General features: G+C 42.5%; 1 protein-coding gene across 2 annotated transcripts in view; it reads right to left on the bottom strand.

Moving 5' to 3' along the window:
* The window catches only part of SLC25A13 (solute carrier family 25 member 13), a 1,915,284-nt gene that overhangs the window by 207,853 nt on the left and 1,680,225 nt on the right, over positions 1-27,206 (bottom strand). For both annotated transcript variants that reach the window (XM_044065927.1, XM_044065926.1), the window contains exon 14: positions 3,000-3,140. In XM_044065927.1, the coding sequence (XP_043921862.1) occupies positions 3,000-3,140 (141 nt within the window). The remainder of the gene's footprint in view (positions 1-2,999; positions 3,141-27,206) is intronic.

The raw sequence follows: 27,206 nt of genomic DNA on the forward strand, positions 1-27,206 counted from the left end.
GGGAGGGTGTCAGGAGTCAAACTGGATTCCAGGAAAACATTGTCCACAACATCCAGGACTGGGGGAATGGCCAGGGGTCTCTGCTGTGGAAGATCCAAGAATTCTCTCTGAGTCTCTTTTTAGACTGAGGGTAGTCCTGACATTCCCACTGCAAATGCTCCCTTAAGGTATGGAGGGTTTTCCAAAGGAAAAGTCCTTGGGTGGAGAGGCTGAAGGAATGGAATCCTCTGCATCAGAATCCTCATAAGTAGAGAGAGGTTGCATGTCTTCATATTCAGATGCATCCGAGTCATCAGACTCCTCTTCAGACAAAACTACTGGGGACAGATCTCTTTTCCTTTTGGAAGGGGTAGCTTGGCTTCCCCTGATCAGCATGATAAGGTCTTCCTCCATTTTAAGCATTTGAGACTGAGCCAAGGAAGCAGGTGCCTGAGACTGGGTTGTCGGCTTCTTGGGTGTGGTTTGTACCCTGGGGCCTTAGAAACTTGGTAGTTCTAGAAAGAATGGTAGACACGAAAGAAGTCATCGGTTTGTGATGAGAATGGGTAGTGCAAAGTACTTACTTGGAAGCCGGTGCCTGCTCAACGGCTCTGGACACATCCAAGGGTGAGACAACTGCAGGATCCTTAGTCGAAGAAGAGTTTTGCAGCAAACTGGACTCCGAAAGGGCCTCAGTAGTGGTCTGCGAATCCACAGAAGCGGGCATCAGGGGCTGCGAAAGCGCCTCACTGACAACCAGAGAATTGACGACTAGCTTAACGGAAGCGACATCAGTAGGTTTGGACCTGTGCGGTCTGTCTCTGTCTTTATCCTTACGTTTTTTCGGAAGAGCTGCTGTAGAATGGCTTACCGAAGCCATATCGGAATTCGAGGACTGCAAGCGAAAATATCTATCTACAATAAGGACCCGATGACGTACAGTTCTGGCATTAAACAAAGCACAAAAGCAGCAGTGAGGGACATCGTGGTCTGGGTCTAAGCAAGTGATGCAGTAAAAATGAAAGTCTTGGTGTGGTATTTGCTTTCCACAGACAAGGCAATTGTTTAACTTTTTCTGACATCGGTCAGAGCAAGAAAAAAGGATCCTCAATGGGGTACTTAGCTTTAGAAGACTTCAGCTTCAATTCGGAAGACGAAAATCAGGTAGCGACTGACTGGCACTCATGCAAACTGCTTCTGCTTTGGGCTCCTCGGCAAGAAAGACTGGTGTAATGGCGTCGGCTGCCTTACTTTATGCTACTGATGACCTGATGTCAGTCCTGAAGTGACAGCAGCCAATGCAGAAATAATAAGCCTCTGGTATTTGGGCTGGCCGACGGCCACCCTGGCAGGGATAACCCAAATGTGATTACTGCAACAGTGAAACACGAAGAATATCTGTACTCACAGAAGCACCAAGCCTATGCATGAAACTAATATGTGACTCTGAAAAGAAAGAAATATAACTGCAGTTCTCAAGTGTACATGTGAATCCACTATCCAACAAAACAGCTTCAATGCAGAGGGCAAGATTCAGAGACTTTAGAATGTGTACTAAACAAAGTAATCGCAATATCTTGTATGCAGTAATGACAGAGTGCGACTCAGAAACAGAAGCATGTGCTTATAGTAATTGTTCTGTACAATGCACCCTGAAATTAACAGTGCATCGAGAAGTCCATTAATATCCCCTTCAATTGTGAAGACAACAGTTGCAAGGTATAGGGTTGGCCATGGGTAAGCTGCACAACAGACTGACAATGCACACCTCTGGATCACGTACTAGTGATGGTCAGGAAGGAGGATGTTTGACCAAAGGGCATCATGACAGTTCATACTGTAAACCCATGTTTTTAAAGGGCAATGAAGACACTTTGAAGGGGGGAATAAAGAATACACATATTATGATAGCAGGTAAGACTGAATCTCATCAGGGGCGATGTGGGAATAATGTCTGGGTATGGCCTATTTAAACTTGCACAGCACGCAAATAGTATCTGAAGAAATCAAAAATGCTACAAGACATTGCCCCTCAGCAGCTATTCTGCTTAACAAAGAAGGAGGGCTGCTTTGCTAAATACAAAATTAATTAGCAGCCACAGTGGCTATAACTGTGACAGACAGACAATGCATTAATGTGAATAGTTACACTACAATACAGTTATACTGGACTCTGTTATTATGATCACAACCATGAACAACCACCCTGGGGGTTCTCTTGCCACAAAAATAGTGCGAGTTGAAGATGCCTGAAAATACCACTTCCTGAAGGCACAGACTCTTTGACAGAGTGCATATGTCAAGACTGTATCCATGGCATACATGGATGTGTATAATGAACATCCAGGTGGTTAAGAGAACACAGACAGGGGTTTAACAGAGACAGTAGCAAAAAAATGACAGTGGGGACACATTCTGGTAATATTAAAGTGAAGAGGAAATGTTACAGCAAAATTTACCACAGTTCTCTACTAGAACTATTGAACCTTAATGCCAATTCCAAACCATATTCTCACATGGTACAGTCCCTCCCCAGAACATTTCTGACACAGATACTCTGGCCACTGAAAGCTCAACCGTGATACACTGGTCTAAAAATACTAAAGGAAAAATGTGATTAACAGACCACATGGAAAATAAGTGATGCATGTGGTGGACTGATGAGCTAAATTAACATCCACCAGTAGAAATAAGTAAACTCAAGAAATAGGAAAAATGTAGTTCTACAATACTCCACTCAAACAAATCCTAAAACATCACATGCTTTGTAAAATGAGCAGCAAAGTCTTCCTGTGAGGCACGTGTAGCATACAGAACAACCATTCTTGTGCAAGTGCAATTCTTAAAGGGGTATGTACATAGCTTGTTCTGCACTGCCACTGTTACCTGGGGACTTAGTATAATAAAAACTTGTTTCTTATAAGCACAGTAAAACATTTACACAACAGCATTACCAAAAATTTTCTGTAGGCTACTATGAAGTTATTGAATCAGGTTATAATATAACTTTGAAAAACTACCTTGTACAGTCCAAAGAAGCCTAGATCCCGGAGCACAGTCAAGGCACTCACTCGTGGACCTGTTGTAATCTCACCGGCTACTTGCAATCGAATCTTGACGATCTCTAGCGGGTTTGTAAAAATCACTTGTGATCCTCCAGCCTGCAACAGAACAAAAAAAAAATAAGATAAACTTATGAACACTGCACAGGGCTTCATTATGCACATGCAGAAGTATAATAACCAATATCAACTTATTAACTCTGCACAGGACGTCACTGTGCATGTGCGGAAGTATAATAACTAATATAAACTTATTAACTCTGCACAGGAAGTCATTGTGTACGTGCAGAAGTATAATAACTAATATAAACTTATTAACTCTGCACAGGACATCATTGTGCACGTGCAGAAGTATAATAACTAATATAAACTTATTAACTCTGCACAGGACATCATTGTGCACGTGCAGAAGTATAACAACTAATATAAACTTATTAACTCTGCACAGGACGTCATTGTGCACGTGCAGAAGTATAATAACTAATATAAACTTATTAACTCTGCACAGGAAGTCATTGTGCACGTGCAGAAGTATAATAACTAATATAAACTTATTAACTCTGCACAGGACTTCATTATGCACGTGCAGAAGTATAATAACTAATATAAACTTATTAACTCTGCACAGGACGTCATTATGCAAGTGCAGAAGTACAACAACTAATATAATCTTACTAACTGCACAGAACGTCATTGTACACGTGCAGAAGTATAACAACTAATATAAACTTTTTAACTCTGCACAGGACTTCATTATGCACTTGCAGAAGTACAATAATTAATACAAACTTTTTAACTCTGCACAGGACTTCATTGTGCACGTGCAGAAGTATAATAACTTTGTTTTTTGTTAACAGAGTCTTTGAAGATTAACTCATGCTATTTTGCTAAATGGCTTACATAACATTTTCAGTAAAACCAAGAAGCATCAAAATGACCAAACATACAGCAAAATGCAAAGCAGAACAAAATGGGAAATTGCTGTAAGAAGAATCTTTCAGGAATTCCTTTCACTTAGTCGCACCTGGGAGCTTAAACCATTAGGGAGAAGGATTTCACACAACCACTTCCTTCTATAATGACTATATACAATTATCATGCACCATGCTAGATGGTCTTATACTCCATAGCTTCCCTTCAAATTGAGACTGGCCACTTATCATATAACCCATCTCTGTGACAAGAGGAGAGAATGACACAAACCACTTGAATCTGTAATGGATTTTAAAATAACCATAAATAAAAAGTACACCATTTGAAAATCAAACAAGATTAAAAAAAAATCTGAATACAGAACATAAGACGGGGCAACCTTAGAAAAGGGGAACTGATCATTTAAAGAGATACAGCTATGATAGGTTTTAGAATAACAGCACTACAATCACCTTTAGGGTGCTAACTTCGGAAAAGTTATAACTAAAGCAAATTCATATAGAAGGAATCAACAGTTTCAAAGAGTAGTTTAACACATAATAAAAACTCTGTGATCCACAGTAGCAGCGGATGTTACTTGTCTATGAGAGAGGTCACACCTTTTACGGTAAATCTAAAGAGAAAGAGTACAGTTACAGACGAAGCTGTTGGAAAATCACTTCTTCCTAATCACATGCAGCCAGTCACAGTGTACAGGTGATAACGCCACTGTACAACACAGCACTAACAAGTAAGCTTCAGCCAGGAACACCACACAGGTCCGTCAAGTGCTTGTTGTTCAGACTGAGTGAATTTAATGACTCCTTTATTCTTTACTTCCAGTCCATTGAATGCAATGATGTATATAAAACAGGAAGTCTGCAAGTGTAACCAGAAAGGTGTAAATGGGTGTGTAAATCTGCATTCCTGAAGTATGGCTGAGTTATCCTTACAACTCCGCACGTATGTACAAACAAAAGCAAAACAGCAGACAATGTGTGGCAGATATATTCTCAAAGGCCTCTTGTTATGTTCTAACCAATGCTGCTATTTTTTTACCAAACAATTTCTTGCAGGATATCACCGTAACTTATAGAAATGCACTCCAACTAGCTAAGAACTGAATAGGTGAAAGAAGATAGTTTTGTAAAACAGGGTTAAGAAAATTTGCACTACAGAAGTACACATGCTTCTTCTGAAGACGAAAAAAGGGAAACACTGCAGTTGAGGGATATTTTATTTAATATTTCAGTTAAAAACAGTCATATTAGTCATTTACAAAAACATTGGGACAAAACAACATAACACCATTTACTGAACTAACACAGATGTTAAAACAAACAGACAACACCAAACAACTTCATACAATACCATCACATATACTTACAGCTACTTGAAAACCCCAAAGGTATAACCCACTCTATTTCCATTAAATAAACTTTCTATTCCTCACAAATGTCCATCCATCCATCCATAGCCCCTTTTACCCATTTTTGCAAATGGGGTCAGGGTGTCACTCCAACACTGACAGTCATCTACAGCTCAGGTTTACACCACTGGATAGCTAGCCCTGCCTCGGTAGTTCACTCACACCACATGCTCACACCTAAGTCCAATTTAGAGTGTCCAATCCATCTGCTGCACATCTTTGGAATATGGGAGGAAGACTGGAGAACCTGGAGGAAACCCATGAGAATACAGGAAGGACATGCAAACTCAGCACAAAAGTCACCCCGGCCGAGAACTGAACCAGGGAACCTCTTACTGTGAGGCAACACAACTGCATAATTTATTCTTTTTTTTTTTGCCATTTTTTCTCCACCACTGCCTGCTGACCAACAGTCCCATACTCACTCCCCCAACCAGCCCATTCATTCTCCCATTATCATGGGGACAGCTGACCAAGAAGAGTTGCCAGTTAAGCAGCCATCAGGGTTTTCGTATGTTTCAGCCCTAGCCTCAACAAAGCATGTACAGTTGCACGCTTCTAGGCTTAGCAAAGCAGTCAGCATCAGTCCAGCATGTTACTCACTTCCACAAGTAACATAACTCTTCAAGATTGCCCTGCTCCCACCCAGGGGTCAGCACTCGGATGTGATCTCTGATCCCAATCAGGAACTCTGCAGTAGGACTATGCACCCCAATGCCAGTAGAGAAACAATGCAGAACAATATATTAATTTTTCTGTTGAGCTGAAAAAAATATGAAGTTTAGGCTGTCAAAACTCAAATGAGTGCTGCGTCATGGGGGGAGGGGGCAACTCTTTGCACGTCATGCATTTGACAATTCGGGAATTGGCAAACTAAGAACAATGATTCCTGACTCACTTGGCCATATGACTTTACCTCTACAAAAACAGAGGTCCCATCTGCCTGAGTAGGCAGTAATTCAAGTGGACGTAAAACATTTTACTGCACCTTCTATAGAATATAGGAAGCTTCTGGGTACCTGGGCTAATTTTACGCTAGTCAGCATGAATACCACCTTGGGCTTCCCTGAACAGAGGCTGTTGGCCTAGTGGTACTGTCTGTCAACAAAGGGCAAATAAAAAATAAATACGAGCTGTTAGAAAAAAGCAAAGGGATGTCAGAGGAAAACGAAAAGATGAACAAAGAAAGGAGAGAAATTAGCACAACATTCTGATTCACTGCAATAAAACGAAGATCGGAAATGCAAAAGAAAGACCAGGAAAGACACAGGGTAGACTGAAGGCGATTAGGAAAAATGACTATTTCAATAAGACCACAGGGCTTCCCTATGTTCTTCAAATAAAAGATCTTGGCAGCGAAAAAAAAAGATACTAGGAAGAGAGTTTTCCTAAATATGCACTGTAACACTGACAGATCCACAGGCCCAACAGTAGACAGGGAAGCTTGAAAGGTATGACATCCAGGATCCCCCAAGTGGACAGATTCTTCAAATGGAAGGTAGAAAAACAATACTTTGAAAGGTTTCTTTGGCAAAATGGACTGCCTGACCCTCACATATAGGTACTGGCATGGCCTTCTACTTATGACAGAACAACTGCAGCAGGGATGGAAAGTCAATGGTGAACAATGATCTTTGCTGCAAAGGTTCAAATTATAAGCACATTCTGATCAGTTTAAATACTTGGTTAAAGTAAACTTAGAAAATATTAAAAGAAATCCAAGTAAAAAATGTACAGAACAAAGTGCTCTATCGCTTTAGAAATTGATCATACAGATGTAAATTGATCATACAAATGTAGTCTGCAATGAATGGCTCGGGTTACTAATGCAGTTCATTGTAATTGTAAAGTGGGTTAGATTAATAATATGATATTGTGTTAATGTACATCTTTCTTGACTAATGATCAGTGTTGTAACTGTGTGAAAGAAAACGGTCTCGGAACCAGCTGATATGTAAAAAGAAAATAGCGTTCTTAGTGAAAAAAAGAAGTAAAAAAGAATACCCGAAACTGATCTACTGGGCCAAAAAATGGCACTGTGCCAAGTGAAGTGAGAAACATTTCTACTCAAAAGCAAAAAAGAGGACTTCCTGTAGCCCTACAAACTCTTCAAGGACCCAGCCAGCATATTACAAAGGTCATATGCCGGGCCTCAAGATGGGATGGAGCATCACCCAAACAATGGAGAAATCACGATTTTTAAACTAAGAGCTGTCAGTGCTATACAAAGACTATGTCTGAATCTGTAGCCTACTCAACTACTAACAAGATCAAAGGAAAAATGTAACTTATGACACTGAACTCTATAGGAACCCATGTAGAATTAGTAAGTGTCCTGATGAGGAGAAAGTAATCATCTCCACCCTCTCAACTAGAGAGACAGCAGGAGAAAATGAAGACCATGAGCCTCCATGGAGTGACAAGACTAATCTATGGACTGCCCCATCTACAGGCAATCACTTCAGGCATGGTGTCTAGAAATGCAATGGCAGAAAAGGACTGGAGAAGAGGCTGTGAGCAATTACAGCATGTTCTCACTCACAGGGAGATATGCTGGTGAGACAGTAATGACCAAACGGAAGCCAAGCTTCCAGACTGCCAAATGCACCCTACAAAAGGGATCTACTGTACATGATCTCTTCTTTCCCTACAAGGCACATACAAAGAACCGACTCTCAGGCCTAAACAGGAGAGGCTCTAGAAATTAGACACCATGGCCAGCACAGCCACATGCTCAGACCCTATTTTTGTTTTTACATCTTTCACCATGAGTTCCTGCAATTAACCACCGATACATTCTTAGTGGGTAACTGCATATTGTGGGACATACTTTTCTAGACAGTTATAAGGGATTGTGTTGCTTGTAACATGAACCCCTCTCCTTAATGGTTATGCAAGCGCTTTTAGCTGTGAAGTTATACAATGCTTTCCTCCAAGGGTGTGCACCTGCCTGAACACTCCATAAATATACCATATATGTGGTTCAGCAGGGGCCAATCACATGTTCCGACTACTGCTGCAAGCAAGACACCTTTTCACAGATACGCTTGCACACTGCAACAACTTGGACTGCCACCCTCTTCCAAGTACAGGTGCTCCTAAACTACTAATCAAACTTGAGCCATCCAGGTCACAGTCAGGGCTTTACACCTCTTTACACCTCTTTAGAGAATGGGAGAACTGCAGATCGCACCCTGATTGGAGAACATTCTTTAGCAGGGTGTTAATCTACAGGTAATCCACCTCTATCCTATCTCCACATCCCTGTCCTTCTTAGTTGTACCTTTTCTCCTCTAGTGTACCTCCCTCTTTTCCCACTAGGTGGCAGCACCCTCCTATTAAGAAGTCCTGCAATCAAACCTCCCTCTTAATTCCCCTCAAACCAACTCTTCCCAGACAGTGTCCCTGCCCTCACCTAGCTTAGCTGTAATTCCATCCCTTTTCTCCCTTCTTTTCATCCTCTGCCATTACCAAGAATAGCCGTGATTTCATAATTTCATCCCACTACTTAGATACACTTATTCTAGACACTGTCCTTCCCCTCACTAAGACTGCTGTAGTTTGATCTCTCCACTCTGTGTACTTTTTATATATCACAAAATCATACTCGTATTCTATCTTTGTAAAACAAATAACATAGAGTATCTTTCCTTCACCATCAAACCTTAGGAAATTAAGCTTCTAAAGGTTATAACCCCCTTACCTGCCCCCCCCTGTTGTAGCTCTCCTTCACCATCAAACCTTAGGAAATTACGCTTCTAAAGGTTATAACCCTCTTACCTGCCCCCCCCTGTTATAGCTCTCTTTCACCATCAAACCTTAGGAAATTAAGCTTCTAAAGATTATAACCCTCTTACCTGCCCCCCCCCCCTGTTGTAGCTCTCCTTCTAGCAGATTACTGATTGTTTCTGGCCATTCCCATCTTCTTTGCTCTTCCCGCTCCATTCGTCCTACGGGCTCACTCCGCTCCCCTACCCTGCCCCCAATTCCCACCCACCCCAGTACCTCTAAACTTATACCTTCACTAAGAGTCCCTCCCCCCTTTCCTCCCAATCGCACTACTCCTCTCCTTTAGTCCCTCCCTTATCTTTTGACCAATCAGACTTCATATTATTCCCCTCCCACTTTCCTCCAACACACCCCTAATCACTTTTACTCTCACTTACCTTATCCTCCCTTATCTCTCATTCTCTCCTACTATCATGCATAGCCTGCCAACAAAGGTCCTTCTCTTCTCCACTCTCATCTTACTTCTATTGTTGCTATGCCAATTAACCTCCTTCACTACCTTTCATGTGATCTCTTCTCCTCTTCCACCCCAAAACCAACCCACATCCCACTTCCACAATATCTCACCCTCTTTAACCACTTCCCACCCTTTACTTCTCCTCAAAATACAATTACTTCCAGTCCCTTATAACACCCATAGATTTAAAGTAAATCCCTACCCATTATTACCTAGCAAACTACAAACCAAATAAACTTAACCCCCCCATTATACTCTCCTTCATTTAGCTGGTGATATTCACCCCAATCCAGGTCCTACCTTCTCTTCCATAAATCCTCCTACAAACTTCTCTCCTAAACATCTGCCCTCCTCCAATAATATATACATTAATAAAAATCTCAAATTCCTCACCTTTAACGCCCAAAGCTTAAAAAATAAAATTACACTCTTTCATACTTGGCTCACCCAAAACTCTCCAGACATACTAGCCATCTCTGAAACCTGGCTTAAACCTCACATCAAAGACTCTGAATTCCTTCCTCCTGGATTTCACTCCATCCGATCTGACCGCATTAATAAAAGAGGAGGAGGTGTTGCCTTAATCTACTCTAAACTCCTCACTATAACCCCATACCCTAACTCCATCCCATCTTTCAATAATGCAGAACTAGTCATTGGCATACTACAAATGAACATCCATAAAAGCATCTGCATTATTTCCCTCTATATTCCTCCTGGTAATAATGTAAATACTTTAGAAGATATCCTCGCCTGGTCATCCTCTAACATTGAACTAGAAACCTTTATTCTGGGAGATGTAAACATTGACTGGGGAAGTATCAATAATCCTAATTCCTCCCTTACCATCAATATATTCAACTTCACTCAACTTACTAACTCCATTACCAGACCTAATAAAAACAACCCCCCCCGGCACCATATTTGACTGAATACTTGTGTCCCATCCTAACAAAATCACTTCATCTGGTGTAATTGCTGACCATTTAGGAGACCACCTCCCCGCCTTCTCTATTCAAGCCACTCCCACTTCTCCTCACTCTCATCATTTCATTCAAACACGCAACCTAACCAACTTTAACCAAGACTATTTCTCTAGCTCCCTTAGGCTAACTAATTGGAACCCCCTAAAAACACTGCCACTAGACGAAGCCGTTGAATATTTACATTCTTAAATATCCTTAACTCCCAAGCTCCTATGAGAAGAAAAATAATTAAATGTAAACCCACCCCTTGGCTCTCAAAAGACACAAAAAGGATTATGCATCAAAGAGACAAATCCTGGAAAGCTTACCAAACACAAACTGCCTGATATTTACCTTCAGTTTAAACAACTGAGAAACCTGGCCAAAAAAATAGTCATTAGAGATAAAATGTCCTACTACATCAAATTACAAGAAAACCATACCAGAAATCCAAAACAATTCTGGAACTCCATTAACTCCCTCCTTACACCTGGTACTAAAAACAACCCCTGCCCTGATACCAGCAAATCTGACCCTGAAATTGCCTCACTTTTCAATTCCTTCTTCACTTCTTCCATTGCTGACCTAACCAAGACTTTTAATAGCAACCCTCCCACCTACATTAATCTTACTCTCCCTTGCTACCCCCATTTTTGAACTCAAACCTGTTCCTACCTACCTAATAAGGAAACTTCTCTATAAACTCAAACCTTGCTCAAATGCTCCTGATAACATCCCTTCCTCCTTCCTAAAGATAGCTTCTGACTCCTTTGCCATACCTATCAGCATCCTAATAAACAGGTCTCTGCTTGAACCCTATGTACCCAAACTCTGGCGTTCTGCTTTCATTCAGCCACTTCACAAAGGTGGTAAGAACTGTAATGTCTCTAATTTTCGTCCCATTGCTATCCTCTCCCGTATTTCCAAAATCCTCGTTAAGTGTATACACCTCCAACTCCTGCCTTTCCTTACTGAACATCAACTACTCTCCCCCACCCAACACGGCTTTCACCCTGGACACAGTACCACCACTGCCCTTCTCTCTTTCCTTCATTCTGTGAACTCTGCACGTGACTCTGGTAATGTAGTCTCAACTGTTCTACTAGATCTATCTAAAGCTTTTGACACCATCTCCTACTCCCTCCTTCTAAACCATCTCTCCAACCTTAACCCAAGCCAAAAGGCTCTTTCCTGGTTCACTAGCTACCTCAAACAGATCCCAAGCTGTGAAATGGGGCATAGCTACATCTACCTTCCTTCACCTACCGGAGTACCTCAAGGCTCCATTCTTGGCCCATTACTATTCAATATCTTTATTAATGACTTCCATAAAGCCATCCCCAACACCACAATTGTTCAATATGCTGATGATTCCACCCTCATCTGCCATGCCACTAATCAAACTGAACTCCAAGCCCTAACCCAAACTGCATTTTCTACCACCGAAAACTGGATGTTCCAAAATCACCTCTCCCTTAATGCCAAGAAAACTAAGATCCTCCTCTTCCCACCCTCCAAATCCTCACCACTAGACAAAAACTCCTTTCATATTACCAGCCTTTCCAACTCCACTATCGAAATAGTAACCTCCACCAAACTTCTCGGTATATTAATTGATGACCAGCTGAAATTCAATCATCATATCCAGCAAAACATAAAAAAAGAAACACACACATAAAACTGGGCGTATTGTACAGAAATAACCACTTTCTGTCTCCTTCCACTAGGCTAACCCTCGCCTCCACTTATCTCCTTCCCTCTCTACATTACGGCGCTCCTCTGCTCTCTAAGCTATCATCCTGTCTCTCCTCCAAATTGGAACAATGCTATAACAAAATATCCAAATTTGCTACTAATGCCAAGTCCATCACTCATCACTGCTCTCCCCTCCACTCTCTAAATTGGCTTGAACTCCCCAATCAACTGACCTTTTTCCAACTCACCATAGCCCATAAACTACTGTTCCATCCAACTAGCTGTCCTGCTCGTTCCAACATTCTTCTACCCTATAGCCCCCCTAGATCCCTTAGATCTTCTCATCAAAATTTGATCATTGTACAAAAACACAAGTGCCCAGCTGGCCAAATGCTTTTATGCTTCACCCTTGCTAAAAAATGGAATGCCCTACCCACCTCTGTTAGATCCTGCCACAACCTAAACAACTTCAAAACATTACTTCATTCCCACCTCTATTTAAATAGAATTTGCAACTGCACTCTTCAACCTACTCCTTTCAAAACATCCTCCTTCTTCTCCCCAGGCTAACTTCCATTCTCTACTAAACTCTCTTTGTTTCTCCTAAATACTAGCTATGTAGGCCACTTTTATATTTCTTACTTGATGAATCAACTGCTAAGTAAACCTAGGCTGGCCTTCTTTTTCTCCTTTTCTCTCCTCTATTCCTAGCTCAAGTTATTACCTACTGCTTTCTCTAACCTAAAATATTTTACTTCATTTTTTTCTTTCTGTGCTGAAACCTAACTAAAAATGTTAATTTTACTATTTTGCCATTAGACTTTTTTAATGTAGGCTGTTTGTAAAATCCTGTTTCATCTATTGTTATATTTTTGTCTAACTCTTTTGTAATCAATATTGTTTGTTGTTTTTGTGGAGCTTTTCTCCTCGGGCCTCCACTGAAAATGGGCCCCAAAGCCTAGTGGACCTCCCCGGTAATCAAACTGAAATAAATAAATAAATAATGCCTGCTGAAAAATGAGTCCACCGCTTCACGGCAGCATATCAAGCTGCCGTGGAGCTTGGACTGAAAATAATTTAACAGCTGCTATTATTTTACACTCGCTAAGCAGCGCTTCTGCTATTCAAGGACTGTAAAGTATATAGCCACCTTTGGGCGCCGGCAAACCCTGTGGTCACTGGGGGGCTCCCAACCCGAGCAAGTTATTTTAAATTGATATTTTATAACGTCTGTCAAACCAACAAAAGCTAGTACAGCAATCCTGTATACTTACTAAACCAGGTGGGTAATAACTCTTATTTAGATCTCCTTAAAATTCAAAGACATTCGGGCTACAGTAACAGTGTTTTATCAAGTAATAGGCTTCACAATTCCATTAAATATTTTACCACTGACATAATGCCTGTAGCTTAGTTAAACCTTGCTGCTGGACACTCTCTCCACTAAAATTAACAGCATAGCCAGCTTTAGGTATAAGCAATACCCGAAGGTGCAGGGCCCCCTTAATCATATTTGACTCTGTGGGGCCCCATAAAAGCTACTAATTTTGTGATTATGCTCTATGACCTTATCAGGGTTGTGATATGACCCTTTTAAGATAAAGCTGATAATAAAGATGAGAAAGGTAAGTGCTGGCGAGATCAGCAAGCAGCACAGAGTGACTGATCTCAGTGCACACCTTGGATTTTAAGAAGAGCTGAAGCTTCTAATCTTCAAGGATGATTTTTCAGGGAGTTTTAAAAATACCTGCAGAACACCAGATACTGTAACCTTCAACTTTGTTGCTGATGAATTCTGCACAATGCCAGACGTAATGACGGAATAAAGGCTCAGAATCAGGAACATGTTTTAAGTATTACTCAACTTCACTTAAAACTGAATAGAATAACACTTTTTGCACAAACATGCATTTTTGGACAATAAGAAGTATAAAACACTAATGTCTGAATTTAATGACTAATCTTGAATGATTTACAAGTAAATCAAACTTTTTACAAGGGACAGAGCAAAATTATGAGGTAAAATTAGGGACAGCCACAAGTATTCATTACTCCTCAATGAGGTAAATAAAAGTGACTTACCCCTGCTGCTGTTTGGTGATTGGCAAACAGCAGTCACTGGTCTGGTGTGGCAGTATTAGTGTTGCACAATGTATTGCTATTTGCTGAAATAAGTACAAGACTAGTATTGCTATGGCTTACGATTTGTGTGTGTTTGTATATGTCAGTGTGTGTGTGTGTGTGTGTGTGTGCAAAAAATATCATAGATTTTACCTGTGCACTCATCCAATAATGCCGGGACACATACATTAATCTTCTGGGTATCAGTAAAAAATACACGTAACAAGAAATTATATTAAAAAAAAAAAAAAAAAAAGGCATAAAATATTATCACAGAACATTCAGACACTTAGACCTACTAGGAGTCTGGTGCCCCCCTCCCCACTCCTCACACTCTAAAAATGGATACAGTTAAACATCCTTGACTATGTGGGGGCCCCACAAAAGCTGTTGCTGAATGGGGAAGAATTATGAGAAAAAAAATTAATTTTCTGATTACACTCTAAACTGAATATGGCTGTGATATGACCCTTTTACGATAAAGCTGGTAATGGCCTCTGCTATTATCCGCAACCATTCTAAAACACGCCCTGCTGACGTGTGTTTACAGAAAGTTGATCTAGGTTGTTGGGGGTGTTGGGGATTGTGTGCTTATTCCCTGCTGACGTGTTTACAGAAAGTTGATGTAGGTTGTTGGGGGTGTTGGGAATTGTGTGCTTATTCCCTGCTGACGTGTGTTTACAGACAGTTGATGTAGGTTGTTGGGGGTGTTGGGGATTGTGTGCTTATTCCCTGCTGACGTGTGTTTACAGAAAGTTGATGTAGTTTGTTGGGGGTGTTGGGGATTGTGTGCTTATTCCCTGCTGACGTGTGTTTACAGAAAGTTGACTTAGGTTGTTGGGGATTGTGTGCTTATTCCCTGCTGACGTGTGTTTACAGAAAGTTGATGTAGGTTGTTGGGGGTGTTGGGGATTGTGTGCTTATTCCCTGATGACGTGTGTTTACAGAAAGTTGATGTAAGTTGTTGGGGGTGTTGGGGATTGTGTGCTTATTCCCTGCTGACGTGTGTTTACAGAAAGTTGATGTAGGTTGTTGGGGGTGTTGGGGATTGTGTGCTTATTCCATGCTGACGTGTGTTTACAGAAAGTTGACGTAGGTTGTTGGGGGTGTTGGGGATTGTGTGCTTATTCCCTGCTGATGTGTGTTTACAGAAAGTTGATGTAGGTTATTGGGGGTGTTGGGGATTGTGTGCTTATTCCCTGCTGACGTGTGTTTACAGAAAGTTGATGTAGGTTGTTGGGGGTGTTGGGGATTGTGTGCTTATTCCCTGCTGACGTGTGTTTACAGAAAGTTGATGTAGGTTGTTGGGGGTGTTGGGGATTGTGTGCTTATTCCCTGCTGACGTGTGTTTACAGAAAGTTGACTTAGGTTGTTGGGGATTGTGTGCTTATTCCATGCTGACGTGTGTTTACAGAAAGTTGATGTAGGTTGTTGGGGGTTCATAGGTTCATAGGTTTATACTAGGCTATCTGCCCTAAGGCATTTATAAGCCTAGCCCAAATTTTTGTGGCTTACGCCACCCCTTATATGAAAAAATACTGTGCCCATTAGTTTGTTGTGCCTCTGTTGGGGATTGTGTGCTTATTCCCTGCTGACGTGTGTTTACAGAAAGTTGATGTAGGTTGTTGGGGGTGTTGGGGATTGTGTGCTTATTCCCTGTTGACGTGTGTTTACAGAAAGTTGACGTAGGTTGTTGGGGGTGTTGGGGATTGTGTGCTTATTGCTATTTTTATTTTCATTACAGTCAAACCTTAGGGGTGTGCACAGGAGGTCATTATAGCTAGTGTTTGGGTTGGTGGTTGGGGACAGTGTAGTCATTGTTTCTTTCATTTTTCTTACAGACCTCAGAGATGTACAAAGAGTGTTACTATAGCTTTTGTAGTGACTGTGTGTTATATAGTTTCAACAAAGCAGAATATGTTACTGCAATCATTGTGTTTTTCACTTTCTTCACAATCACACATCAGGCACTTATACAGGTGGCTGCCTTTGGGGGTTGGGGTGAGGAGGCATACTGTGGATATGTATGTCAGCAGTCACTTGAAATACATGACTGTGGCAAACTGAACCTCTGCTTTCATCCCAATCTAACACCAGAGGGCTGTATAAGCACTGACTGTCTTTTTGGGGGGAGATTAGGGAGGCAGGCTGTATTCCCAGATCGGAGCTGTTTATCCTCACAGCAGTTGTCTTGTTAGTTTATTTATATATTTTGTTACCTTTGAAAATTAAGCCTTGGGCACAACTTACATCTTCCTTGTAAGAAAAAAAATAAGACTGATTTTTGTTTAGACAAACGTTGGATTAAAATGTTGGAAAAATGCTCTAAAATGCATCTCAGAGAATCTATAATCCCTGTAGCATCTAGGGCACCAGCTTAATTGAATTATTTCCTAAAAAGAAGTTATGTACTGACCATAACTTTCCATGTTTGTAGTCCATCTCGCCCTTCATTCTTACATATGGGTTCGGATCTGATCCTCGGCTTCGACTCAGCTGATTACAAAGCTCGAAGTCTTTCAGTTGGCTTGTGGCAAGGTAAGTATCCCATACTGCACTAGTAAGAATCCCCAGATTTTGTTTGCTGCTGTCTAAAAAAGTGATCGAAGGTATTTCCACAAGGAACAACAAAGGTGAAAGGTCTCTACCCTACAGAAGATAAATAATATCTTGTCTCCAGATCCTCAAAGGATACATGGACGGGGGTAGGTGGGTGGGTTCGTAAGAATGAAGGGCGAGATGAACTACAAACATGGAACATTATGGTGAGTACATAACTTCTTTATCTTCTGTAGTCCTATCTCGCCTTCATTCTTACATATGGGACAGCGTCCCTAGCACCTTTTTCTTGGGTGGCTCATGGGAATATACTCCTAAGAACCGTGGAACCAAAGGAGGCTCTTTCCCTTGAGGCCAAATCCAATTTGTAATGAGTAATAAAGGTATGAGGGGTAGCCCAAGTAATGCTGCACATATACTGTCAATTGGGACTCTGGCTTGAAAGGCAGCAGATGTGGATACGGATCTGGTAGAATGAGCCTTAATTTTAAATGGGAGTTCTTTGCCACTGGAAGAGTAAATAAATGAAATCCAATTTGATAATGTTATCTTAGAAACTGGCATACCTTTTCTTGTCTCAGAAAAAGATACAAATAATTGGTCTGATCTCCTAAGTTCCTTGGTTCTATCTAAAGAGAACCTTAACTGTCTGTGAACATCAAGTTAATGAAACTTATATTCTGCACTGTTTGAATGATTAGGAAAAAAAACTGGCAGTTCACTAGTTTGATTCATATTACATTGAGAGCAAACCTTGGGGATGAAGGACGGATTTGTACGAAGGGAAACTCTGTCTCTATGAAAGATCAAGTAAGGAGGTTCGACTGACAGTACTTGTAACTCTGACACTCTTCTGGCGGATGTAATGGCTACTAGGCACTTTAACTCACAAGTATGTGTGGGTTCAAAAGGCGGTGAAGTAAGTTTGGACAGAACAAAATTTAGATCCCAAGGAGATACAGGTTCCTGAAAGGGAGGTCTCAGCAAGGTAGTGCCTTTTAAAAAAGATTTACACAATCTGTGAGCCATAAGACCAGGTTCATGTTGTCCCAAATGAAAATTGGAGATCGCTGCCAACTGAACTTTGATTGTAGCAGCAGCTGATCCCTGATGAAAAAGTTCGGTTAGGAATTCTAACACCAAGGGAATGGAGGCTGTGTAAGGATCTATTTTTTCTTTTGCCCAGATAGAAAATCTTTTCCATTTGCTAGCGTATAAGTTTCTCGTAAAAGGTTCGTGAGAAGACGTGAAGATATGTGTAACTGCAGGTGAGAAATCATGAAGTCTGACTAGGGATGGAAGTGGAGCAGCCACGTTGTCAAGTTGAGGGTGTGGAGAAAGGGGTGAAAGGTGCCTGATATGTGTGTCAGGAGGTCTGGTACTGGGTCCAGAGTCCATGGATCATCCAGAAGGTGAGGCCAGAGAAAGGGGAACCAAATCTGACGAGGCCAGTAAGGAGTGATAACAATCATTCTGCTTCCCAAGGTCTTTGCTTTCTGGATCACTTTCGATATTAGCGGAAAAGGAGGGAATGCATAAAGAAGTCCCCAGGGCCAACTGTGAACAAGTGAGTCTCTCAATGTCTCCCCCGGTGGGGGGGGGATAAGGGAGAAGTAGCTGCTGCATTTGGCATTGATTGGACTGGCAAACAGATTGCAGAAAGGCTGTTCCCATTTGCGGAAAATCTGTTCCGTGACTTTCTGATTCAGAGACCACTCGTGAGGCATCAAGACTGCCCTGCTGAGCTTGTCGGCCATCACATTGGTTGTCCCCAGGACATGCGTTGCCACTAGAAAGCGTTGGGAAGATATCGCCCACTGCCAAACAAGAAGAGCCTCTCGACATAGGGGGTAGGATCTGGTTCCTTCTTGTTTGTTTATATACCATACCACTGACATATTGTCTGATTGGATTGCTATCATACCTAGAGGAAGAAAGTCGTGAAGTGCTTGCAACGCTAGTAGCACTGCTCAAATATCTAGGACATTGATATGCAAGTGAGTCTCGTGTTCTTGCCATGTGCCTTGGACTGTCCTGCCTAGATAATGCCCCTCCCCACCCTATCTGGGAGGCATCCATAGTCACAGTAGCAACGGGTTGGCGTGGAATGAAAGGTATCCCTATTGTTAGTTGATTGGACTGAATCCACCAACGAAGGTCCTTTTTGCAAGATTCCGTTATCAAAATAAGATGAGACAGAGGTAAGAGACCACTGGGAAAAGAGTAGCCATTGAAGGATTCTCATATGTAGTCTGGCTAGTGGAACTAGAGTTATAGTAAAGGCCATGGTTCCTAGAAGTTTGAGCACTGTCTTGGCTTTGACTCTCTCTTGGGGAAGTACACTGTATATCTCTTGTCTCAGATTTTGTATTCTGTCTGCAGGATGATGAGCCATCATGGTGACTGTGTCTATTTATGCGCCTATAAAAGTCAGAGAGGGCGACAAGGCAGACTTTTCACAATTTATAGTAATCCCTAGCTGAGTGCAGAGTTAGATGGTTAAATCCCTGGCTTGTAGAAGTAGGTGCCTGGTGGTGGCAGTCAGCAGCCAGTCGTCCAGGTATGGAAACACTTGGAATCCAAGACGACTCAAGTGAGCCGTCACTACCGCCATGCATTTGGTGAACACCCTGGGGGCTGTGGTGAGACCAAAGCGCAGAGCATGAAATTAGTAATGACTGGCTCCCAGCCAGAAGCGTAAATGACTCCTTGATGCTCTGTCCATTTTTATGTGGTAGTACACATCTTGGAGGTCTATGGAGCACATCCAATTGTTTTTCCCTAGCAGAGGAAGTATAGACTACAGTGTTACCATTCGGAACTTGGACTTCTTCACTGATTCATTTAATTTGCTGAGATCCAAAATGGGCCTCCAGTCCCCTGTTCATTTTGGCACTAAAAAGAATCTGGAGTAAGTTCTGAATCCTATCTGGTCTGCGGGGATGGTTTGGATGACTCTCTTTTGAACTTTTGGACTTCTATAGTTGCATGATCCCTGTGATTGGGTGGAACATCTGGGATTTTCTTGGTGGTAAGAGGTGGAAAACAGAAGGATATGGAGTATCCCCCTGGAAATTATTCTTTGTACCCACTTGTCTTGGGTGATGTCATGCCAGGCTTCTGCATACAAAGATAAGCGACCCCAGACTGGCTCCAGAGAAGCGCAGTCGGGCCCCACTTCAAGAGCGCTGATAGGGAGGTTCACAAAAGGAATTGGGGCCACCCTGATTTTTGGGGACCCCCATGCCTATAGGGCGACATCTACCATTACTTCTTCTTCCTCTGCTTCTGAAGAAGGAATCACCTTGTGCGTCGGGGAAAAATCTGAGATTTCTTGAACCACATTTTCTCGAATCTCTGACCCTTAGGGTATGGTCTAGAAGGGACAGAAAAACATACTCCCAGGTTACATAAATGCATCCAGGAGTGTCTCCTAAGGGAAACTCCTGAACCCGCTGCCCTGCTCGCTCCATCTGCTGCATAGGATATCAGCCTCATGGAGGAGTTAACAATGGAGTTTAAAATGGACAACTGAGCAGTAACCTTCTCATGAACTCTTTCAGCTAATGTACCTTGGAGAGTATCTCCTAGCTCCTTTAGGAGATCTCTTTGAAGCTTAATAAAATGGTGAGGTAATTCAGCGATCTGAGTGTAAACGCCGCTGAAGAGAAGATACGCTTCCCGTATCTATCCATTGTTCAAGACTCCTTGATCGGTGGATGGACAGATGAAGAAGTCTCTACTAGTTCCTTCTTTGTGGCTGCAACCACCACTATGGCATCTACAGGCACACCTTTAGTCAAAAACTCTTTCTCTTTGGGGGGTTGAAAGAAATTTGCTGGGCCTTCTGAAGACTGGTTCCATGGCATTAGGAGTTTCCCACACCTTTCGACTGACTAAATCCAAGAGCTCATCGAAAGATGTAGACACCCAAGAGGCTGAAGGTTGAGACCGGAAAGCCTTCAGGTACACTGACTCCTCATCAGAAGGGCAGTGGGCCAGCCGCGCCTCTGTTTCAGGATCTATAGGATATCTATGAAGGAGATATCATCAGAGGACGAGCCAGGGGACCCTTCTGACTCCTCGAGGTCAGAGGTGATGGACTCATCAGGGGAGTCTACATGCTTCCTCTTGCAAGTTCTCTTCCGAGGAGGCTCCTCAGAAGGGTATTCTGGGTAGGTCTCGGAAGACTGGGGGCCACCTAATAGGGGCTCCTGAGGCTGCGGGTCTCTGCTGTCTAAAGAGAGAGATGGTGCTAAGACAGAGGTAGGAGCTTGGGAGGGGGGGGCATCAGTATCCTTGTGTGGAGCTGAAGACCTAGAGAGCACGCTCCTCATCATCTCGAAGGCAGATCTCTCTGGCTCTGAGGACACCCCGGGTTCCGTGGAAGGAGAAGTAGCCCTCAGCAATGAGATACATGTAGGATCTGAGCTCAACCTAGCCGATGCACCGAGAGGTAGGCTTGGAACCGAAGAAGTCCGGTTCCAAGCGTTCCTGCCGGGGCCGAATGATGAGCTTCGGCTCCTAGACACCAAGTATGGCGCCGAAGGTGTCGAAGTGGAACTCGGCTCCGAGACAGACACGAGAGGTGCTGGAACTGAAGATTCCACAACAAGTGGCACTGATAGCTCTGGCTCCGAAGGACCAACATGGCTCGGAGGAAGAAGAGAAATAGGGAGTATGGCCTTAGACGGCTCCGGAACTGACTGGGTCGGAGCCGGCAACAAATTAGCTAGCGCTGATAACTTCAAGAGTCTAAGCACTACTCTCTCTACATCCTCTTCAGAAAGACTCTTGGAGGATCTGGAAGACAAGGTAGGTGACCTAGATCTCTGCAAAATCGGAAATCTGAGAGTTGGGGAAACCGGTAATAATTCTCTAGACTGGCTCCGAGGTAAATGTCCAGTAGATGGTTCCAGAAAACTTGGGGCGGACACTGGAGTGTCGATATTGATAACCTCAACTGGCTCCGAAGACAGTGGAGCTGAAGAGGTAGAAGGTTTGTCCAATTTTGAGATTTTTTGTGGAGGTCCAGATAAAATAGTCGGTGTGGTAGAATGTCTCTTGGCTGACTTGACCTTCTCTTTTTTAGAAGAAGGAGACCTGGGATGCGACGATGAAGAGCTGGCTAAATCATCCTCAAAGGAAGGCTTAAGGAGACCTTTCAGGATCAATTTGCTCTTTCTTTCCTAGAGAACCTGAGAACTGAAGGAGTGACAAAAGGAACATGTCTCCTAAAGATGTATGGCACCTAGACAGTAAACACAATAACTATGTCCATCAGTTAGTGACATTTTTTTGAGAGCATTTAATACACTTCTTAAAACCCAAAGGTTTACGATCCTTAGACTCCTTAGACATGTTTCACAAACAAAAACACGAGAGGGAAAGCAGGAAGAGAGGACAAGGTCCTCTAACTTAAACGGGCCTAACCCTGCAAGAAGTACTGCACACAAGGAAAAACCAACAGAGGACTAGGTCCTCTAACTTAAACGGGCCTAGCCCTGCTGAGGAAACAACACTAGAGAAAGGTTAATAGAGGACTAGGTCCTCTAACTTAAACGGACCTAGCCGTAAGAGAAGAAGTTACTTAAAGAATTTGCTACAAGAATTGCAATAATTCAACAACACGCTAACTAATTAGCTAATAAGAATTAGTAAAAAAACACTGCACACAGCTATCAATTATATACTACTATTCTAGTCAAAAAATACAATTAGAAAAGGTCCTAACCCAAACACGGACCTACGCTAAGATATGTAAATATAGCAAAAAACTAGCACACCAAGTAAGGGATACCACTCAGAGAAAAAGGCCTGCCGAAACGACGGCCAACAAGTTTTCAATGACAACTCTGCAAATTTTCAAAAACACACTACTATCTATAATAACAACGACTAAGCCATATATACTAAGCTACTACTATAATGAAAAAAATTATCACTATAAACAAGAATTTTGTGTCTTTCGGCTTTTCCCGGTTAGGGGTCGCCACAGCGGAACTCCGGTCCGCTAATGATTGGCAGTAGATTTTTACGTGCTGGCTTGCCGGGCCTAACGCACAACCTTCAACGAAGGAACGCCCATTCACGCATGTCACCACACAGAAGATGCTCTAACTTAGAATCGAACGGGCAACGTCTAACTGTGAGGCGACAACGCTACCGCAGCACCACCACCGCGGTTCACTATAAACAAGAATAATGAAGAAAAATCCAACTTAGCCACGGCCAAGAAAGAGCACTTCTGAAGTCATAGACGTGGCAAATGAGATCTGGGGAGTCTTACTAGGGCACTATGGGATACCTACCTTGCCACGAGCCACGTGAGAGACTTTGAGCTTTGTAATCAGCCGAGTCGGAGCAGAGGATCAGCCCCAAACCCATATGTAACAATGAAGGCGAGATAGGACTACAGAACATCAGTTATTACTGCTCTGTCTTAGCCAGGAAAGGTATGCTGAAAAGATGCAAGGAAAACTAAAGCTGAACCACAGTGAATTTCTTTTCTTAATCATATTTTCTGTTCAAGCCATCATTGGATGAAAAAGTTCTGTAAAAAGAAAAAAAAACTTTAAAATGCACATCAGAGCAAATAGAAAATTATGGCTTTTTGAAAAAGCTGAAGAATAAGGCAAAATGTGAGGAAAGGAAGAAAAAAGTAATCTGCATGCTATGGAGTGCACAGGATGGGGGGGAAACAGAGGAGAGCACTGGAGGATGTGTGAGTGTGTGGGGGTGGAACTGTGGAAACAGTAGGTGGTGCCTAGGGTGCAATTTCACCTAAGTCCAGCCCTGTACATAAAGTTATTATAATGCATCATTGTTGTAATTAAATGCCAGTAATTGGGAATGTCCCTTTGCAAGATGGGCCTACACAGTGTGGTACGTAGGCCTGTTGTACGGTAAGAGCACTGTAGCTACAAGTCAGTTTGTGTGTACTACTGCTAAAAGTTTTCAACATGACCTAAAAGGATGCTTAGGAGAGGTGGCAGTGACTGGGTGATGCTTAGACTGAAAGCACCTAGGGCGCCCCAACTTGACATTTGCTGGGGGCCCACAAAATGCTAACAGTGGCCCTGTGTATATGTATGCGTGTGTGTATATATATATATATATATATATATATATATATATAATAAAAAAAAAAATGTGTGCGCTTATGTCTGTGTGTGAGTGTATATGTATGCGTCAGTGAAATGAGAGTGAGTGAGCAGTTATTTTACACTCACCAAGCAGCACTTTTGCTGCTTAGCGAGTGTGAAAACTAAATAAAACAGAAAAAATGTTTATGGGTGTGTGTGTGTGTTTGTGCGCTAGTGCGCGCATGTGTATGTATGTAGGAATGTGTTTCTGTTTTTGTCTGTGAGCGCATGCATGCTTGGGTGACTGAAAGTGAGGTGTGTGTGAGTGAGACACAGACAGACAGTGAAGAATGGAAGCGATCGAGCACTGACAGCAGCAGCAGTAAATAGGTTTGTGTACCTCTTACCTTTTAGCGCAAATATCTGGATAAAGCCTAAAGTAAAGGGGGAAAACACTCAAAATAGGAACATATTTTAAATAATCACAAACTTACTTGAATAATAGGTGTGTTATTATCTGGGTTGCTACCTTTTCAAATGCGCAAAGTGGAGCTTTTTTGTAGAAATGTGAGATTTTGAAGGACAAAACATACCCACAGGCATATAAAGGACAGAAAGTACAGTTGTGTACACTTACCACAAATGTAGATGTTCGAGTGTATTCACTGTTGCAGTCATTACATTTGGGTAATCCTGCTGGCAGGTTGCCCTCAGCCGGCCTGAATTCCAAAGTCTTGGGTCCTGCGTCGGCTGCTGTCGCCTCTTCCCTGACGTCAGATCGTCAGGGGTATAAACGATGCAGCCGACGCCATTTTCTTCAGTTTTTCTTGCCCCAGATGTCAGGTGCCCCCTAAAGGGTAGCCAAAATTTATATATATATATATATATATATATATATATATATATATATATATATAAAACGCATACATGCACCAATATAAACTTTACCTTCATCTACAAGCATAGGTTGTATAGATCAGAGAAGGAAAGATAAGTTCCAGCAGAAATAAGGGGGAAGGTGGGTGGGTAACCTGGACTGCAACAGTGAATACACTCGAACACCTACATTTATGGTAAGTGTACACAACTGTACTATGTTCTTTGTGTTTCACTGTTGCAGTCATTACATTTGGGTAGAGTCCCAAAGCTATGGTTGGGAGGCTGGAGCTAAACAGCATTAGGAGCGGCTGTGAGGCCCTGCAGAACTGCAGTGGCAAAGCCTGCCCTGGATTTAGAGTAAAGTGGCAGATGGTAATGCTTTGTAAAGGTGTGCACTGAACTCCAAGTAGCAGCCTCTAAAATGTCTTTAGTTGGTACTCCCCTGAGAAAGGCTGCTGAAATGGCTGCAGCTCTTGTTGAATGTGGCCTAATGCCCTTAGGCACTGGCTTGCCTTGTTGTGAACAGCAAAAACGAATGCAGTGGCCTATCCACTTTGAATTAATCTGCTTGGAGATGGCCTTTCCTTGTGATCTTGCAGCATATGCCACTAGTAATTGCTCTGTTTTCCTGAAAACTTTAGTTTTGTCCAAATAGAATCTAAGTTGTCTGCGTACATCCAAAGAATGCAGAATTCTCTCCCCCTTGTTCTGTGGATTTGGATAAAAAGTTGGCAAATGAATAGTTTGGTTAAGGGCCACACTGGACACCACCTTAGGCATAAATGTTGGGTTTGTCCTCAGAGAGACCCTGTCTGGATAAAAAAATGATAAAAGGTTCCACAGCCATGAGTGCCTGTAGTTCTGACACTCGTCTTGCAGAAGTTATTGCTAGGAGCAGAGTTGTTTTCCAAGATAAAAACTTTATATCAGCAGTAGCAGCTGGCTCAAATGGAGGTAGGGTGAGTTTTTCCAAGACATAACTGAGGTCCCATGCAGGTATTGGCGATCTCCTTGGAAGCCTTACATTTTTGGCTCCTCTGAGGTACTGCCTTAATAAAGGATGAGAAAAGATTGGTGGCTCTGTATTGTAATGAGCTGAAATGGCAGAGTCATGAATTTTAATTGATGAAAAAGATAGGCCTTTGTCCAGCATCTCAGTTAAGTATTGCAAAATCTGAGGAATATTTGGTATAGCTGTATCAGTGCCTTGTGCCTGGTTCCAAGCACAAAATCTCTTCCATTTTCCAGCATAAGATTTCCTAGTACTAGGCCTTCTGGCTTCCAAGATGACATCCATCACAGCTTTACTGAGAGGTGTGCTTTGTATGGCTACATTATCCGCCATGCTGCCCGGTTTAGAGTCCTGAGTTGGCTGTGGAGGATCTGTTTGTTTTGTTGGGACAGTAGATGCAGTATTTGAGGTAAGGTCCAAGCTGGGCATTGAGACAAGTTCCTTAAGATCGGATACCAGTACTGGCGGGGCCAGTCTGGGGCAATCAGAATCATTTTTGGTTTCTCCTGTCTGACCTTTAGAAGTACCTTGGGGAGGAGAGGCAGTGGAGGAAAGGCATACACTGATAGGTTTTTCCAGTTGAAAGATAAGGCGTCCACTTTCCATGCTTGTCTGTGATAAGTCCTTGTGCAGAATCTTTGTAGTTGGTAGTTGTGAGGGGAGGCAAATAGATCTATGTCCGGGCATCCCCATTTCCTTGTTATCATGCTGAAGACTTGAGGATCCAGCTGCCACTCGTGGGGATCCATGAGGTTTCTGCTTAGTTCGTCTGCCAGAGTATTTTCCTTTCCTGGCAGGAATTGTGCCTGCAGGTGAATTTGTTAAGTCAATGCTGTGTCCCACAAAGCCATGGGTAGTCTGCAAAGGGGGTAAGAATGTGTGCCCCCCTGCTTGTTTATATACCACATGACTGTGGTGTTGTCTGTCTTTATCAGTAGTTGTCCCAGATGAAGTAGGTCCTTGAAGGCTGTCAGGGCATTTTGAACAGCTAGCATCTCTTTTTGATTGATATGCAGATGCATTTGGTTTGTGGACCAGGTGCCCTGAATGCATTTTCCTGCCATGTGGGCCCCCAAAGTATAATCTGATGCATTCGTTGTTAGGTGCTGCCTGGCTGGGGGTAATGTGAATGGCTGTCCTTTGTTTTGGTGACAAGCCTTCGCCCACCATCGAAACTCCTGTTGCAGGCAGGGAATGAGAGTAATCATTGTTTCCAGGCTGTGGCAATGTTGCGTCCAGACACTTTTTTGGGACCACTGAAG

This window comes from Protopterus annectens, chromosome 3.part0, assembly GCF_019279795.1.
Source record: "Protopterus annectens isolate FY-2018-M chromosome 3.part0, PAN1.0, whole genome shotgun sequence".
Taxonomy (NCBI): domain Eukaryota; kingdom Metazoa; phylum Chordata; order Ceratodontiformes; family Protopteridae; genus Protopterus; species Protopterus annectens.